The following is an 18,505-nucleotide window of genomic DNA, read 5'->3' as shown; positions in this document are numbered from 1 at the left end:
TCTCCCATTTTCAGTACTTAAGCAGAACTGAAGTATGAACTGTAAAACGCAATATTTCTGTTTTATCTTAAGCACAACCTAAGCACTGACTGTGAAACCGGGCATAAATCTTTGCGGAATTAAGTGCGTGTATAGTTCTGGATATATGTAGCGTACCGATTTTTTAACGGTTCACTGCATTCTCTTAAGGACAAAAACGTTGCAAATACAGTGGTATTATACCCTAATTTCCAATTATGTTGACAATAAATAAAACATATCCTTAAATATGATCCAAGTATTTTCCTGATATAATATCCCTCGTTTCACTAACTTTTTTCTTAATAACTAATAAAGTTTATTTCACGAATTTACAAAAGTGTTACCAATTTTCTCACAATGTAAATGAAATGTAAGTCAGAATGTCAGGTTGTATGATTCTATTATTTTTATTTTCGAATCGAAAACTAATTATTTAAATATTGATATCTTTACATATGAAATTTAGCAACGACTTCTAATGATGTTTTTACCAATAATATACAGTCTGTTTATGGAATTAGGAATGGCGGAGCTCAAGGTAATAAGAAGGAAGAGACTATTCTAGTTATTTAAATATGCAGTGAAACAAACACTGATACTTTTGTTTCTGTAATCTGTAATATAATTAATATATAGTAAAATAAATTTATGATCTTAACTCGATAATCTGTAAATGCGAAACGAGATTGACCATACAAAATGCCAAAAGATTAAGCAAGTATTTCGGATTACACAACTAGAATTGTGGTGCTATTCCTAGTTTTATCGATATTTTGCTAAGAAAAGGAGAAATGTCAAATGACAATATATACAAAAATGGCCGATAGCGAGCGAAAGATGTTTAATAAAACAACAACTATACAAATCTCCATTGTTGCCGTACTAAAATCTTTCACTTCAATAAAATTTACATATTTAGTTTAAAGTGAAATTATTTGTGCAAAAAATGTAAAAATTGGCGATCTATTTGTTTTAAATAATCGATTGTTATTATAAATGATATATCAAAGCTATTTTACGTATCTGCTGGCAAAATAACGTCATACTTGTAAGAACTTTGAATAATTTTACATTTCACATATTAGTGGCAGCTCTATAGCGGCCATTCTCGTAGGCAAAATTAGAAACGTTTCTAATTTGGCGACAGCAAAGACTTCAACCCTTTTGTGGTGAAGTCGTGCTGTTGTCTAAAAATCTGTGCCCATAAGAACGCGTGTATTTCAATATTTGACAGAAGTCGCTCGTCGCTTGTAGTCGTCTATGTGTTCAGCACTTCAATTGACATGGACTTATAAAGAAAACTTTCCTAAGTACCGTTACTTGGCAATATCTGTTTTATCATCTCCTTCGTTAAATTCAACGCATTTTTTTGTTAATTTGAATGATTTTGAGTTTGTGATGAAATCCGGTCATAAAACAAAAAAAAATTTGTCTGAATTAGATCGTGATAAGCGCTTTAAATGACGGGTGCATGAAACAAAAACAAAAACACAAAAGAAAAACTTAATCAAATCTCGAAAGCAGAAAAACAATCTGATTTTTTAAACGTAAATTGGGAGTTGTTGAGTGTAGTTGAGCCTCGCCACGACACAGTCCCATGACGTGGTGAGGCCACCGTTACTTCCCAAGGTGGTGTTGGGAAGGCTCCGTTAGAATACAGGCGGATTAACCTCTTGTCCATTTCCATTCAATAGGCACGTGAGTCGAACTAGTGGCGGACAGCTGAGGTGGAAAAAAAAGGTATATAAAGGCGAATTATTCAAAATTTAAATATAAAAATTTATTTTTAAAGTTGGAGTAATGATTATTTTTCCATTGTTCAAATATTCCCAACATTTTTTTAAAAGCTGCGGTTCTTGACCTTGACCTTTTTCTACTTTCGCAACATCTTGCGCAGGAAGTGCAATAGATTTGTTCATATAATGGTTGTTTGTAAAACGAGATAGATATAGGTTTATTTATATCCAAATGTCCAGTTGAAATCTCTATCTGTTTGTTCGTCCGTCTGTTATTGGGAAATTGGGTGCGGTCCGCCCCTCATAAGTTTTATGATTAATGTAGATCGTATAGAATGGTTGCATTTTCATATATTGGTATAATAAAGGTTTTTATACATATAATGATAAACAGGATCACGCTTGTGAAAGGTGAGGTGGAGAAGGATCTCGGCATGGCGACTTCAGTGGTTTTACAGGAGGTAAAGAAGGCACTTACTCAGCACTCTGAGGACACAAAATCGGGTGTTGAGGGTACTTCAGGTGAACCGAGCGCCTTCTCAATTTAGAGAAGGGCGGCTAAGACGTGCTTTTAGTCCAGGAATCATGGAAAGCATCGGGTAACGTGGTTTCTGGGCTGAAGTAAACAAATTATAAAACTTATACACCGAGCGTTACTAACAAGGTAAGAACGGCAATATTGGTGAATCAAAAACTATATATATGTTGACTTCAATCTTTCCACATATGTACTTGACGGTTGTGACTGTAAAGGGTGTCAAGGATAAGCTCATACTCCTTGCATAAGTCTAGTTGTCGTCGAGGTCATCTAACGGGAGGCCCAGGAAACATGCTGTTTCGACGGGATCGGACCATAGGAAACGGGGTGTTAGATGAGTTGGGTTCGTTGGCCATGCAAAGAGGTGATTAGTGTCATGAGGGAACTCGTTGCATGCAGGACATGTATTTTGTTCAATCTGCATAAGTAGGAGTTTAACCTGCTACAATATCCAGAACGAAGTTGCGCAAAGGTCACTCTAGTTTTACGTGGCAACTCGAGCTCTTCGTCTGCTAAAGGTGGTGGTATGGTTCCAAGGACGCCATTCACAGGAAGGGAGTCAATGAAGGTGTCAATAGCTCCGCTGTTAATGGCGTTTATAGCGTGTCTGAAACTGTCTGCGTCCGTAGTCTGGTCGGTGTATTGTTCTAGATCGTCGACGAAGAGGTCACCTCTTTATGCACCTGGGGGCGGTTCTGCTTTCAGCAAGTGACTACATAGGTGATTTCTATGAAAACACCCTAGTAGAACTGCTTGGTAAGCAGTTCATTATGCTCCTTAATAGGCAGCATAGTGACTTCCGGTGACATCAAGAGGCATCCTGTGGCTGTCCGGAGTCTGACACGTCTTTATCTTCCTGTGCTGCGTTCCGCTGCATCCAGGTGACCATACCGGTGCTGCGTAAATTACGACCGGCCGGCCGATAGCCTTGTAAGTGGCCAGCAACGTTAGTGGTGGGCGCCAATGCCAACGCCCATCACACGATCTGGGGAAGCATAGACTTAAATTAAAGAGGTGAGTCACTATCCAACTTTATCCTTCAAAGTAGTTTAGCGTAACCCAAACGAGGTGAGAAACCTGCCTAAATAGGACCCACATCAGAAAACTTCCTTGATATTACTCTCCATATCAGAAGAAGTGCAATGGTGGAGTACTGGAAGGTACATTGTCATTCATGGGTACATATACTTCTCCATTCGATCGAAAACGAAAATTAGAGGTTAGGGTTAGGTTAGGTTAGGGTTGCGTGTTTAACCCATATGAAGAACTAGAAGAGGCGGTAAACTTATTTACAAATGCTTTTAAAAAAGGGGCGAATAGTGGAAGGACACTGTGAGGACTCGTTAGAAGTCCTAGTAAGTGTGCACCTTCCAGTTTGTAAGAACACGGACAGTCTCGGATGTGTGGGAAAAAGTCCTATGAGCTTGTCTGAACACATTATTAGAGAAAATCATAGATCTGCATATAAGGGGCGAAGCAGTTTATCCAAGCACAACATGCGTAAAGACAGATCCGTGGTGTGTGGTGAACAAGCATAAGGAAATCAATGGCGGCTTAAAACTCCAACTAAACCTAGGTAAAGATGGCTGGCGTAAAGGTATGACAGCCTCACGCAACATAAGGGCTGTTGGAGTATGGTTGAAATATTCACTTATTGGCCTACCAGACTAACCTAACGTTCTCCTAAATCTGCATTCATCCCTCATTATACTGAAAGGTCATGCTGAAAAAATAGCGGATTGAAGATCTAGTTCACTTTTCTCTCATTCTCTCTCATAATCCTCTGCAATACCTCAGGATAGTTAATTCACTAATTACTTGTATTCACCCGGTGGATGAACGTCTAGCCACAATCCGCATCAAAGCGAAGTTCTTCAACATATCGCTGATTTGCGCCCACGCCCCAACGGAAGAGAAGAACGATGTGATTAAAGATGTTTCAATGAGCGCCTAGAACGCACCTATGAGCGCTGCTCCGCCACGATGTTAAAATCGTGCTTGGCGATTTTAACGCTAGGGTCTTTGGCACAACAGTCGGAAAATTCAGCCTCTATGACGAAACATTGCCAAACGTCCTGAGGCTGATCGTCTTCGCTGGGGCCCGAATTATGGTTGTCTGTAGTACCAGATTCCAGCACAAGAAAATTCATCAAGCTACGTGGCTGTCCCATGATCGAAACACGCGCAATCAAATCAATCACGTTGTGATAGACGGAAGACATGTCTCCAGTGTTTTAGACGGGCGTACGCTCCGAGGACCAAATATTGACTCGGACCATTATCTGGAAGTAGCGAAGATACGCACTCGCCTCTGTGCAGCAAAGAAAGCCCGCCAACAAACACAAGAAATTTTCTACTCGACTTGCACTCCTGCTCTCTGAGAGCACTCATCAGCATCTCGATATAAGGGAGCTGTGAAACGGCATCTCAAACTCATTGCATACCGCTGCAGCCGAAACGCCAAAATGGTAACGCCAAAAAACCAGTTGGTACGATGACGAATGTCCAGAGCATACTGTGGTTATGGAGGGAACACTTCTCCGACCTGCTGAATGGCAGTGAAAGTACAACACCAGGAGATGGCGAATCCGATTCCCTAATCGATGACGATGGAATAGATGTTCCCTTACCCGGCCATGAAGAAATTCGAATAGAAATTACCCGCTTGAAGAACAACAAAGCGGTGGGGCCGATGGATTACCGGCCGAGCTATTCAAATACGGCGGCGATGAACTGATACGGTGCATGCATCAGTTTCTTTGTAGAATATAGTCGGAAAAAAGCATGCCTGACGTAGGAATCTCAGTGTGCTCTACCCAATCCTTAAAAAGGGAGACCCTACAATCTGCGCCAATTACGGTCTCCTCAATATCGCATATAAGGTCCTGTCGAGCGTATTGTGTGAAAGACTAAAGCCCACCGTCAACGAACTGATTGGACCTTATCAGGGTGACTTTAGACCTGGAAAATCCACTATGGACCAGATATTCACCATGCGCCAAATCTTGGAAAATACCCGAAAGAGAAGAATCGACACTCACCACCTTTTCATCGATTTTAAAGCTGCCTTCGATAGCACGAAAAGGAGCTCCCTCTATGCCCCTATGTCTGAATTTGGTATCCCTATGAAACTAATACAGCTATGTAAACTGACGTTGAGCAACACCAAAAGCTCCGTCAGGATCGGGAAGAACCTTTCCGTTCGATACCTAACGAAGTTTCAGACAGGGTGACTCACTATAGTGCGACTTCTTCAATCTATTTCTGGAAAAATTATACGAGCTGCAGAGCTAAATAGAGAAGGTACAATCTTCTAGAAGAGTGTACCGCTGCTGGCGTACGCCGATGATAATGATATCATCGGAAGCAACAACCGCGCCGTTTGTTCTGCTTTTTCCAGACTTGATAAGGAAGCGAAGCGTATGGGTCTGGTGCGGAATGAGGACAATACGAAATATCTCCTGTCATCAAACAAACAGTCAGCGCACTCGCGTCATAGCTCTCACGTCACTGTTGAAAGTCATAACTTTGAAGTTGCAGATAGTTTCGTCTACTTGGGAACCAGCATTAACAACACCAACGATGTCCTTGAAATCCAACGCAGAATCTTGCCAACAGGTGCTACTTTGGACTGAGTAGGCAATTGAAAAGTATGGTCCTCTCTAAACGAACCCAAATCAAACTATACAAGTCGCTTATTATTCCCGTCCTGATGTATGGCGCTGAAGTGTGGACGATGACAACATCCGATGAGACGACTCTTGGGGTTTTTTAGATAAAGATTCTGCGCAAGATTTATGGTCCTCTTAACATTGGCAACGGCGAATACCGCAGACGATGGAACGATGAGCTGTACGATTTATACGACGGCATTTACATATTTCAGCGAATAAAAAGACATCGGCTACGCTGGCTAGGTCATGTTGTACGAATGGATGAAAACATTCCAGTTCTGAAAGTGTTCAATGCAGTACCCGCTGGAGGAAGTCGCGGAAGAGGACGACCTCCACTCCGATGAAAAGACCAAGTGGAAAGTGACTTGGCGTCACTTGGTGTATCCGGCTGACGCCAAAAAGCAAAAAGGATAAATGAGTGACGCGCTCTGGTGGATTCGGCTATAATCGCTTAAAGCGGTTCTTACGCCAAATATATATATATATATTTACATATTTTATATTTATTAAACATCTGTATTACATAGAATACTGCAATGAATTTATAATTTTTAATAATAACACATTAATGCTATGTGGAATGTAATTAATGCAGTGGTCACGAGAGGAATTGTGACTGTGTAGGTGAGCACGAAAGAAAAGATGCCCAGTGAGAACTCTGGAACCTTACATTCTGAGAATATTTTCCATTTTGCCATAAAACATGCATTTTTGTTCTAATTTCTTAATTTTAGTTATTTTATTATTAAAACAGATATAGTAGATCTTAAAAGCCTTAACTTACTTAAAACCTTAAATGTAATATAACATTAAACAACATTCAGCACAATTGTGCCAAGCAGCGCCTCAGTGGTCGGCGCTATGTTAAAAAGCCTACTGAAACTTTCATAGAGACTTCTGGTACAGTTCTTTGGACTTTCACCGAAGACTTTTTTGGTACCTGCTTAAACTAGTTGATTTTATATTAGTGTGGACAAAATAGCTTACTAAAATTATCTAAGACTATTTCACTTCCCCCGTCATAATGATCTTTTAGTCAAACAGATCTACATTAATGACATGTGTGGAATAAAATTCAGTAAGAATAATATTGTCCATATTCAATATAACTACTTTTTTATTCAGGAAGCACTCGTTATCGTTAAATATTCAGAGGTCAATAACTTTAGAGTTGATTATGATAGATATATGTACATATGTATGTAAGTGTACATATATGAACAAGTGAATTCGGTAATATATACATATGTATGTATATCCGTACATAACATTCTTCTTTGCGGTTGTATACACACAACATGCATTGAACCAAAGAATCGGTATTCTTAATTCTATATAATGCAAGGCTTGCTAAAATTTGATATTTAACAACAATGATTTTGTTGGTTCTTGCATATTTTATATTAACAACAATGAAAGTATCTGTTGTTTGAGTGATTTTGCAGCCCATTGGCAGTTTCAAATATTTCGAGCACATGAGTTTCATTAGATTGCGGAATTTTCTTAAGAAACAATCGTTCATAAAATAAATTAGATAGTAATCTCAGTTTTCCACATACATAGGTACATTGTTAATAAATATGGATTTTTAGATATTAAATTAATTTCATGGAAATTTTAAAAAGTGAATTATGATTTAAATAGTAAGCTTCTTGATGCATTTCGTCGAATCTGAATATATCGTCCATTTCTAAATATTTTAGCGAAAGTTTTGACTTGTGATTAAGATGGGGGCACAGAAAAGTTATATTCTGTTTTTATTTTCCAACGTGTTTCATTTAATCCTTTTTATGGAGTGTAGCAGTGATAAAGTGAATTTTGAATACGAATATCGTATGCCAGTTGAAAAAAGAATAAGACGTTCATTGACAACTATTTGCGTTGAAATAAAACCTAGTCACCCACAAGAGGAACCGTATCTAATGTGTAAAGGTGGACAACTTCCTGGTTTTGAACAGCGAGTTCCATATAATAAAAACAATATTTACGTAAGCAACGATCATAATATTATATCCACACAGGAAAGAAATTATGTTCCACGACAGCCGTTTCCTTACATTCAAAATTTAAAATCAAATGAAAATTCTTGGTCGAAAGAAGGAGAGAATTATCAAAATACATATTTATCTAACCGAAATCCTTATCAACACTCCACTTTCGACGCTTTTAAGTTTAGTAATGGATATACCCAACCAACCCATTTTAATTCAGATACCACTACATCTCGCTTAAATTCTGATCGGTCTAATCAGAGATTTTCAACATCATTGCCACCCATATTAAGCAGCGTTGTGTACAGGGAGAACAATGAAACGCCGTCAAGTTATCATAATTCTAACAAGGAATATTTGGAAACGGAAAATGCAAACAACGGCGCTATTGCACAACCATATGGTCATGATCAAACCAGTAATGAACATTTCAATAGCTATGATACGCAGAGTGTTGAGTCTGAAAGATGGAATTTAAGTCAAAACACTGACAATCCAGCTGATCCTTTACAACATTCAGAGATTAAAACCGCGTTCCTATCCGGTGTAAAACAACTATCAGTAGTCAATGACGCTATTCAAAACCCAGTTAGATCGAGAGATAATCAGTATGAATGGGATAGAAAAAAATCTTTTGAAAATGGACTGGAACTGAATAACTTTTCGCAATCATATAGAGAAAAACAAATATTTAATAAATTTAACACATTGCCTTTTGGTGACGATCCTGTTATGCAGCAATTTTATAATTCATTATATGACACGCCAGTGCAACCAATTATACATCTAGATGCAGCTGAAGGTATTGCTTCACAACCAATATTTAATGAAATAAATAACTTAAACCAACAATATTCAGCAGATAGAGATCTTAATACATTACGAAGTCAGAGTATGCAGGAGGACCAGTGTGATGACTTCCGGAAAGAAGCAAGAGCTGTATCAGAAGCACCTTCGAATCAATATTGTAATGCATGTCCACCTGAAATGGGATACACTTTACCTCCTATAATTATAACTCTTCCTTGTTATAATCCTTCGGATTCGTTGCCTTGTTATAGGTCTGTACCACCAAACTACAATAGTCTGCGTCATGAAAACTTTGTTCCCCAAAACCAATATTTGAAACACCTGGAACCAACAGAATTAGCCGGATCGTCTTATAATCCATTAGTTACAATTTTTCAACCAAAACTACTTTCTCATTTTGGTCTGATACCGCGATTAGGTGGCTTACTAGGTTCAGCGCGTACAATATTGCCAACGCTACATGTCCCACAAGGGATATTTCGAGGTGCAACACCCATACCAGGAACATCGCAACCAAATACATTAGCTCCCCAGCCCATATCGATGGAGGTCCCACCAACTATGTATCCTAATGATTTAGGTCCACATATTGGGGACGCTATCGTAGCAGCACAACTGGATAACAACCAAACAACAATATTACCTACGCCTACTGCTGTTGTTCCTTCTGTCGGGCCTTCAACAACAATAAAATCAACTGAGGATTTAGAAAATTCTACGGAAGATAGTTCCGTATTACAAAATCAAAGTCAAGTTGGAAATTTTACAACAATTAAACCTATTGCGATAACACGAGCTTCGACTATAACCGACAATGGGAACCAAGCTGGCGAGGAGTCGACTAAAAAAATGTTGACAATCATTGAAAAGGCTCGACGCCTACAAATGAGGCACAGACTTAATTCGAATTGAAATTATGTTTTTTGTTTTTCAAATAATTAGTGTATTAGATATTTTTGAATTGCATTTTTTTATATGTATTTAATTTCTATGCCAATAAATAAATAAAATAAAATAAAAAGAATAGCATAGTTTTATTTGCATTTATGATTTATGTGGATTTCTTGTTTACAGCAGTAGTCGATGTTGTTTGATTTGTACTTCTTGGCATATTTGTTATTATGATTGTAGACATGTGATTGGGAAACCGCAATTGAACATTTAGGTACATTGGAAAGTAAATACGGTTTTTCTTGAACAGATGCAACAAAACCCATTTTACCTAGCTTGCACAAGTTCTCACAATATAGTAGCCAATACTAACCATTTATATTTTCAGTTTATTTTGTAGGTATGAGCTTATATTTGAAGATGTTTATACTTATATATAATTAATAATATTACTACAAATATGCGGTCATATATATATATGTACATATACACTTTGTTATACTAAAGTACAGTAAAGTTCACTCACTGTAATAAATATTAAGCTAACATGAAATGATGTGAGCATTGACGAAGGTATTTCCTTTGGCACGATTTTGGTTATAATTTCCTTGATATAGGTAATCTGTGAAAAGTTCAGGGCAATTGCGATATGGTTGGTCGGCTTCTGTCAATGCTATTGGAGAGCTCGTTTTCTTATAGTAATCGTTAAAAGTACTTGGAATTTGTGTTACTAGAGTATAAACTGCGATATCACTTTGTGTCAATTTGGTATCGCTACATTGCGAAATCTCTCCATATGTAGGAAGTCCTGGCGATAATACTGTACTGTACGGAGACGCACCACAGGGTAAGCATTGATCGGAATATGTAACTTTTATGTCAGGTCCACCTTTGTAATTATTACATGATGGGGGTAAATTAGATTCTTCACTTTTTTGGTTTGAATTGTATGCAGCATTATACAGTGGAGGCGCTGCATGGTACTGCGGTGATACATATATAATAGGCTGATAGACAATTTTACCATTGCTACCATCTAATGAAGGATAGGATTGTTTTGTTTGAATTGCTTTTGATTTAGGCTCCGGGTATACATCTTCTACTGGTTCGGCGTATGTCTCTTTGGTGTTTTTATTATAATTTTTTTCATTTTCTTCTGTATATATGGGTCCAATGTTATTACTTTTATCACTGCTGTAGCCATTTTTTTCTATCACTTTATTCTTTTTTATATCCTTACACTCAGTTTCGCTTGTTTCTGGATATGTATTACTATATCCCTTCTTATCATTATTAATCACATTCGAATTTTCTCCCTCATATACTTTGGGAAAGTTGCCTTTATCATAGATGTTTATTTGACCACCTCCATTTAGCCCATTAGTATTATAGTCCATGGGTCTTAAAAATGGTTGAAAAATTCTTAACGGATCAAACGGTTGCAGTGGAGATAAAGAAGGTATTTGTTGAAAGTAAGATGATGTAGGGGGCGTTTCATAAGTATCGCCATCGCCAGCTTTGTAGTTATCATTGTTGCAACAATTAACACAACCATTATCACCAAAAAGATCTTGAAGACCGCTATCCTTCCATAATTTTTTTAGAAATGATCGCTGTGTTCGTTTCAGCTCTTCGTTGGGCTCTATGTGGTTGGAGTTTATGTCTGCTTCAAGGTAATATGATGATTGAATGGAATTCAATCCACAAGGATTTGTTGATGAAATCTCAAATAGCGAAACTTTAGTTGTTGATGTACTCAATAAAATATACAGAATAAACGATTGTAAGCTCATTTTTCACAGATTTTAATTAATTTATTCAAGCAACTGTACACACCTCAAATCAAAATGCAAAAAACTGAATACAAATACGTTAACGGACTTTTATTGATACCATTTCCATTCTAGTTGCAACATTTACCTGTGTAGTATTTTCAAAAAAAATATTTGCTGATTAAGAAAGCGACAGAAATGCATGTACTACAGTAAGTATGAGCAAGCGTCCCAATTAATTTACAAGAGTGGAGTAGGTTAGAATATCAAGGTAATCTTGTGAAAGACATTTGACTGCAGTATGATACTTTTTCAAAAACCTTACATTATGTCTATATATCTACATACGTGTGCATGTGCATACTTTAATATGAAATTTCTACGACTTTAAAATATATGGTACATTAGAAAATTCTAAATTCGTAAGAGAATTTATTTGTTTTCATGAGTTATAATCTCAATTATTTGGTAAATGGCTGTGGCTTTAAGAAAGTTTTCTCATAATAGTATTAATATACATACATATACAAAGTGTAATCAAATCGCTTTAGTTTTTTTGACCTGTGCTGTTTTCTTAAACTACCAAAAGCGCTAAAAATTTTTTAACGCATAATGCTATAAATGGCAAGGGATGTCTATAACATAACACATTGAACAATGGCGGTGGGTCAGTTTTCTTAAAGGAGAATTTCACATTCGGAAACTAGTCGTTCGAAAATTTTGTAAATAATATTCAAAGCGGATCACAACCACCCCATTAATCACAGGAAGCTATTTGGAAGCTCATACATTTTTAGCCGCGCTATGCCCAAATTCTGATGAATTGTGTGAAAATAGTAACACATTAGTCCTGAACAGTAATTGTGCGGAGCGCTTTACTCTTGTGCCAAGATACATATGTACATATATCAAAACTCTCCAAGGTATCAACACTTCAAAAATCGTATAAATCGTTTTTTACCATCGAAATCATAATCTCTTTCTAAAGATTCCAGTGTTTCCTTTTTGTAAAATTTAACTTCAAGGAGTCATTTCTAAAACAAATTACACTGTGATAGTCAAAAAAAAAGACAAGACCAAATTCGACGGTTTCCCCCTATGATGAAAAACTTCAACAAAATTTTTTGTATGAAACCATGATTGTAACTCAAAAAAGTAATGATGCAGTTCGATTCGTAGGACCCGAAATAGGGGGAAACCGTCGAATTTGGTCTTGTCTTTTTTTTTTTTTTTTTGAAAAAAACTATCACAGTGTTATAAGATATAAATTGTGGAAATATTAAATTTGTAACGAATGGTTACAAAGGTAAAAAGTACCCGTTGAGTAATCTTCCCTTTTCAGAGATAGCTACTTTTCGCATCCTGAGACATGGCTCATTTATATCACTTTGTTTTTTAATGAATTAATAAATATAGATATCAGGAATACTTAAACAAAATTTTAAAGGTAAATTTACTTGAAAAAATCGCTTTTATAAAACACTTTATCAGTACAAAATTTTTGGCAAAAACACTCCTTCACAAAACAACCCGTGTACTGTAGTTTTGGTATATAAATGATTATAATTAATGTCAAACTAAAGTTAATAAAACACTTACCTTCATAATATTTTCCTGCATAAATATTTTTTATCTCTTATAAGGGACTTCGCATCTGAGAGGGTTAAATGAAAACAAATATTTCAGTATTTTTGAAATACAAAATGTTTATCTATTTTTCAAAGCCCCAACATGTATAGAACATTAAATAAGAAGAATTTGTAAAATATATCCATAATATCGATTTTTAGACCCCATATCCTGTAATTAATACACACTTTTTATAAGCCTTTTTTGAATTTCGTATCCAAATATTTCGGGTTTGGAGGCTAAAAAAAAAATACTAAGTTTGATCCAATACCCGCAAAAAAATTTGACGTATAGTGTTATAAGAGAATATTTTGCGAAATTGCAAAATTTTGAATAAATATGTTACTTAATTTATTATTATACTCGTATTAACCCTTAACTTCCTTACTAAAACTTCTTACTAAATTTTAGTTTAGTTGTGGAATGTATAACTATAGTATTTTTTTATTAAAATAATATACTAAATGTTAGTAAGGGGATTAATGAATTCAAAATCAGTTTTGAAGTTAGCGGAAATAAAACTTGCACATTTTAACATTGAAATATAATACATGTATGGATTTAATTCTGAATATAATTTACTTACCTTGTTATTAGAATATAATACAAGTTGTTTCCCTTTTTATTAGAGTTTAATAAATGTGCGGTTTTAGCCTCAATCAAATTTATTAAAATAACTGAATTTAACGGGAATTTACTGTGATCATTTATGTGTTAGTATTTTGTACGCTTTGACCCATTGAAATTCGAAACTACTCATTAAATATTGTCGATAACAGCAATTTTTGATATGCTTACGAATTTCCGTCAATACCCTCCAAGAAATACTAATTCGGAAATGTCCATTATCTATTTTATATTAGAACAATTTATAAAATATTAATTTTAATATTTATTTGTAATAGTTGAACACAAATATGTAAACTCAACTACTGCTTTTGCAATTTTAAATTATGCCTACATATTCATCTGTATATATTTCTTGAATTCATGGTCTTTCAATAGAAGGTATACCGAAATAGTTTGAGCTTGTGTTTTTATATGTACATGTGTATATACATATGTATATGTTTCTTAAGCGGTATCACGTTTTGTAAACGACAGCGAAATCAAAATTTGTATAAATGAACGCTGTACTGGATAATTTCTGAGCAGTCGAAATTGGCTTTAGTATTGTATTGTCTTTAATTTTTAAAATGATAAAGTTTATGTTTCTAATTTTCACACTGAGTCCTATAATAGCTCAAATTATACAACTGGAGCCCTCGCAAGGAATACTCATACCAGCTCCACTAGCACAATCAGTGCGAATTAGTCGGTCATCTTATTCCCCTCCTTCACCTCCTGCAGCATATGGCGGTGGTTCTGCATCTTCATATACGAAGCCTGCACCTGCCCCTGTTCAATCATATAAACCGTCTTCGATTCCAGCACCACCATGCCCAAGGAATTATTTATTTAGTTGTCAGCCGTCGTTAGCACCAGCTCCGTGTGCAGCTCCTGTACCTTCACCATCTTACTCCGCTCCAGCCCCAGCTGCACCCAGCGCATCTTATGGCTCACCACAAGGCGCATACTCACATATCATCCCCCAATATTCTTTTGCTGTGCCAGTTGTCAAGGAGCTATTTTGAATACATTTTGAAATAATGTTTAGTTATTAAGATTTTTATACAGAATTTAAAATAATAAACACGCAACATATATGTACATACATATACTATATATACGAAGGAAGATTTCACATTTTCCGTGATATTAGAAGCAGTTGGAAAGTAATTTATGTTCGAATAACATTTGATTAAATTATATGGTGATGGCCTTAAGTTCAGAAGTAGTTCGTCGTAGTTCATTGCAGCTAACAACAAAAGAGAAAGTGTACGATTCGTCTAACTTAGTAAAATTTCCTGAGTCTTTTATAGATTTAATAAAAACCTTGAATTAATATTAAAGGACAATTTTTTGTTGTCCTTTTGCAAGATTTAATAAATTTTTCATGATGTGATGTGGGACATAGAACCATGTTATTCGCAACGTGATGGTTTGAAATTTCGATTCATTAGGATCATGATATTTTTCTTTAAAAATGTTTAAAAGGCGGTGGCCACACATCACTTTAAGCACATAAAGTGTTAGTAAAGAGTTTACCGATGCCCGCTCGCAGCCGCACCTCTAGTGAACAGATGCTTCTATTACAGACTACTTACTAAAAGTTAATATGTACTGATATGATCTCATTTGGATCAGTTTTAGACAAGTGGTGTATTACCTCGATTGTAGTATTTGTTTTTGCACTCACTTTTATTCCGATATCTTCTTTGGTATTTGATTTAAATATAATACAGTGAAAGAATCAGGGAGATTTTAGAGTTGTGTTATATGGAAAGTATGCTTGGCGAGGAGTTTCTGACTCTCATCCACTTGAGAGTATCCAAGGAACGATTATTTTGCGCACAGATCAAGCAACTCACGACTTCCGCTCTTAGAACAAGTAGTAGTTTTTTTTCTGTGTGGTTATCAAAGAAAGCCGCGGTAATTGCAAAGTAAAGTCCTCTTTCGACGAATCAAAACCAAACTCTACAAGTCGCTCATTATTCCCGTCCTGATTTATGGAACGGAAGCATGGACGATGTGACGGTACTGGGACTTTTGAAGAGAAACGTTTTGCGGGAGATTCGTCCTTTGAACATTTGCACCGGCGAATACCACAGACGATGGACCTAATCACATGAATCTAACTTTTTTATTTATATTTCACCAATTTCCACATTATATCAGGAAACTATACAGAGAAATGTTTCCAGACTTTTTTTAACTATACATATATTAAAATTATTATTTCATACATCCGATCGTTAGGACCAAACCCCAAGCCCGGTGCGGACAAAGGAAGAAAGGAAGTAAGACCCCTCCCATCAACTTCTAAACTTACATTTGCGCAAATGGCTAAGCAAGGTCAGACAAATACAGTTCAAAAAAGTAGCCACACTCCGCACCCAAACTCAGCACGAGGATGAAGCGCAGTTTTAATCAAAAGCATTATTAAACATTCCGAAGAAGTTCAGATTAAGACTGAAGAAATTCCAGCTACAGCAATTTCAGTAAAAATGCACAGTCAGTCATTATACTTAATTGCTCTATATAGTCCGCCGAGGCATAATATCAAAACTGATACGAGTTTATTAAAAAAATATGACGGAAGGTACATCATGGGTGGTGACTTTAATGCAAAACACACTCTTTGGGGATCTTGTTTAAAATTTGATAGAAAGCACATAATGCGGTTGTTCGCCTCACAATTAGTACAAAATCACTAATTACTAAAAAAATATACATAAATACGGTATTATTAGAACTTCCATTTTAGAAAAATTTAGCTATTTCATTGCATGCCTATGTTTTTGTTTACATTTAATTGAAAAACAGCTGTCAGTATTGCATATTTTCATTCACAATAGGTTAAAAGCGGTCATGTTTAACAATGTTGCAACGAAAATGCCACTAACTCTCTAAAATTTTGAGGAATAAATGGGAGTTAGCGAATGGAGTTAACTGAGATAACTCTCGGATTAACCCCGATTAAAGCAATTAATCCGAATTACCGCCGTCGTCTGTCAGGGGTAAAGCTCTATGTGAAAAATCAGAAATTTCGTCCGGCACGTCTTCTTTATCGAATATACATACTGATTGGTATAAATTTAAGACTATACTGAATAAAGTCGAATTTAAGCTGAAGCGCATATCGACAGATGTTGACTTAGATCGTGAAGTTGAATCTTTCACAAAAATAATTTAAAATGCTGCATGGGAGAGTACACCGAATATTCGCGTGAATCTAAGTGGAAACAAATTTAGACAGTTTAAAAACTATTCCTTCAAAACGTATTTGTTCAAACTCACTATTGATAAATCTACCGAATATTCGCTCTGGAAAGCTGAAAGGAATATTAATAAACAAATAAAACATGTCACACCAATAAAATTAAACGATATTTGCAGATCATTTGAGAAACACATTTGCACCTAACGATGGACATGAGCTAAACTGTGTGTGTAAATTTGACCAATAATTTTGAATATTGACAGTTGTAAGGTAGTATAATTGGGTGTGGCTCATCGAAGCTGAGGGAGGGAGCTTTGGTTAAGCGTCCTTCTACTCTTATGACTCCGTTATCATCAACAAAGGGATTTAATGAGAGAATCGAAGAATTTTTATTGATAGGTACATTTTTAGTTAAATCTGAGTACTCAGAAGCAAAATGTCCCTTCTGAGTTAATTGAATAAGTCTGTGTTTGACAAATTTAATTTCATTAGAAGTGAGCGTTGAAGACGGTGTAGGGGTCTTGCAATTTAGATGAATTCTGTTGTAGAATCTAAAGATTTGAGAAATTACACGGAGTGCTCTTGAAAATTCGGAAAAACGTTCCAAAACGTCTTCGGTCTCAATAACTGATGCATGATACACACAAATGCATTTGGCCTCCAGGGTGGTCTCAACGTCTTCTGTAGAATTTTGTTTTGTCCACTTGGATGGTTGAAGTTTTAAACAATTAGGACCACACCACCAAAGAACGTTCCGTTGCAAATCTTGAGGAGAGATTCCTATGCTAGCCAGGTCGGGGGGATTATCTTCTGAGTTGACATGCCTCCAGTTCTCAATCGCACATTTTTGATATTCGATTCGCAACGAATGTGGACCAAGAACATGGCGGCTTGCGTAGCCATGCGAGAACGATGGTGTAGTCAGTCCATAAATATATTCCCTGATATACGATATCCAGTTTGGGTTGATGGTATTCGACCATTTTAGCTAACAGAAGAGCACCAGATAGTTCTAATCTGGGTATTGAGATGGTTTTAACTGGAGCGACCTTTGTTTTTGCTAAAAGCAAGCCGGTTTTAATCTCGCAATCGTTCACCTGCCCGCGTAAATAGATCGCCGCACGCCTTTTCTGGTCAAAGTCAAAGTTTCGTCGCAATCGGGTTTTTTTAGCCAAATGTCCTGCATTAAAATTTTATCAACGATGATTACTGGACTTAACCATCCTGCTGCGTCGAACAATTTGGCTATCATAGACAAAACTTATCTTTTAGTGAATGAGTCTTTGTTGTCCAGAGGTTTAGTGGAAAAGTAAAAGTTGTTCGATTTCGCATTCCATCGAATTCCCAATGTTTTCGCTTCGCTACTGCTGTCCAGAAAATCTGTGGTCAAAAGGTGATTATTAGGAACGTCCTTCAGACTTTTCTAGCTGTTTGATGTCCACTTTCTTAATGGGAAGCCGGCTGAGGCTAATAGTTTAATAAGCTGGTCTCTTGAATCAATTGCGGTGGAGATTTCATGAGCACCAGATAAGACGTCGTCGTCGTATGTATTAGCTTTTATTATTTTCGCAGCTAAAGGGAACTCTGATTTTGAGTCTTCAGCTAGTTGCATCAGAGTAC

The 18,505-nt window shown here is 36.4% G+C and overlaps 2 protein-coding genes across 3 annotated transcripts; both read left to right on the top strand.

Annotated features, from left to right (window-relative positions):
* The first annotated feature begins 7,367 nt into the window (after positions 1-7,367).
* LOC105218865 (uncharacterized) lies at positions 7,368-9,794 on the top strand. 2 transcript variants are annotated; one of them, XM_011194712.3, is made up of 2 exons: positions 7,368-8,762; positions 8,823-9,794. In XM_011194712.3, the coding sequence occupies exons 1-2, from the start codon at positions 7,697-7,699 to the stop codon at positions 9,680-9,682; spliced, it is 1,926 nt and encodes a 641-aa protein (XP_011193014.1). In that variant the 5' UTR covers positions 7,368-7,696; the 3' UTR covers positions 9,683-9,794. The 2 variants fall into 2 exon arrangements, with proteins under 2 accessions (XP_011193014.1, XP_011193013.1); XM_011194711.3 differs by having other exon boundaries at positions 8,820-9,794.
* Positions 9,795-14,198: 4,404 nt separating this feature from the next.
* Positions 14,199-14,789, top strand: LOC114804794 (vitelline membrane protein Vm26Ab). Its single transcript, XM_029044627.2, has one exon. The coding sequence runs from the start codon at positions 14,259-14,261 to the stop codon at positions 14,694-14,696; it is 438 nt and encodes a 145-aa protein (XP_028900460.2). The 5' UTR covers positions 14,199-14,258; the 3' UTR covers positions 14,697-14,789.
* Positions 14,790-18,505: the final 3,716 nt, after the last annotated feature.

The sequence above is a fragment of the Zeugodacus cucurbitae genome, chromosome 3 (assembly GCF_028554725.1).
Source record: "Zeugodacus cucurbitae isolate PBARC_wt_2022May chromosome 3, idZeuCucr1.2, whole genome shotgun sequence".
Lineage (NCBI taxonomy): Eukaryota > Metazoa > Arthropoda > Insecta > Diptera > Tephritidae > Zeugodacus > Zeugodacus cucurbitae.
This window is presented reverse-complemented; position numbering and strand designations above follow the sequence as displayed.

Excerpts from the sequence above, each read along its gene's own strand:
- LOC114804794 (XM_029044627.2), top strand. The coding sequence starts at position 14,259 with ATGATAAAGTTTATGTTTCTAATTTTCACACTGAGTCCTATAATAGCT.
- LOC105218865 (XM_011194711.3), top strand. The coding sequence starts at position 7,697 with ATGGGGGCACAGAAAAGTTATATTCTGTTTTTATTTTCCAACGTGTTT. Across the intron at positions 8,763-8,819 it reads ACATCTAGATGCAGCTGAAG|CAGATAGAGATCTTAATACA; the intron begins GTATTGCTTCAC and ends AACAATATTCAG.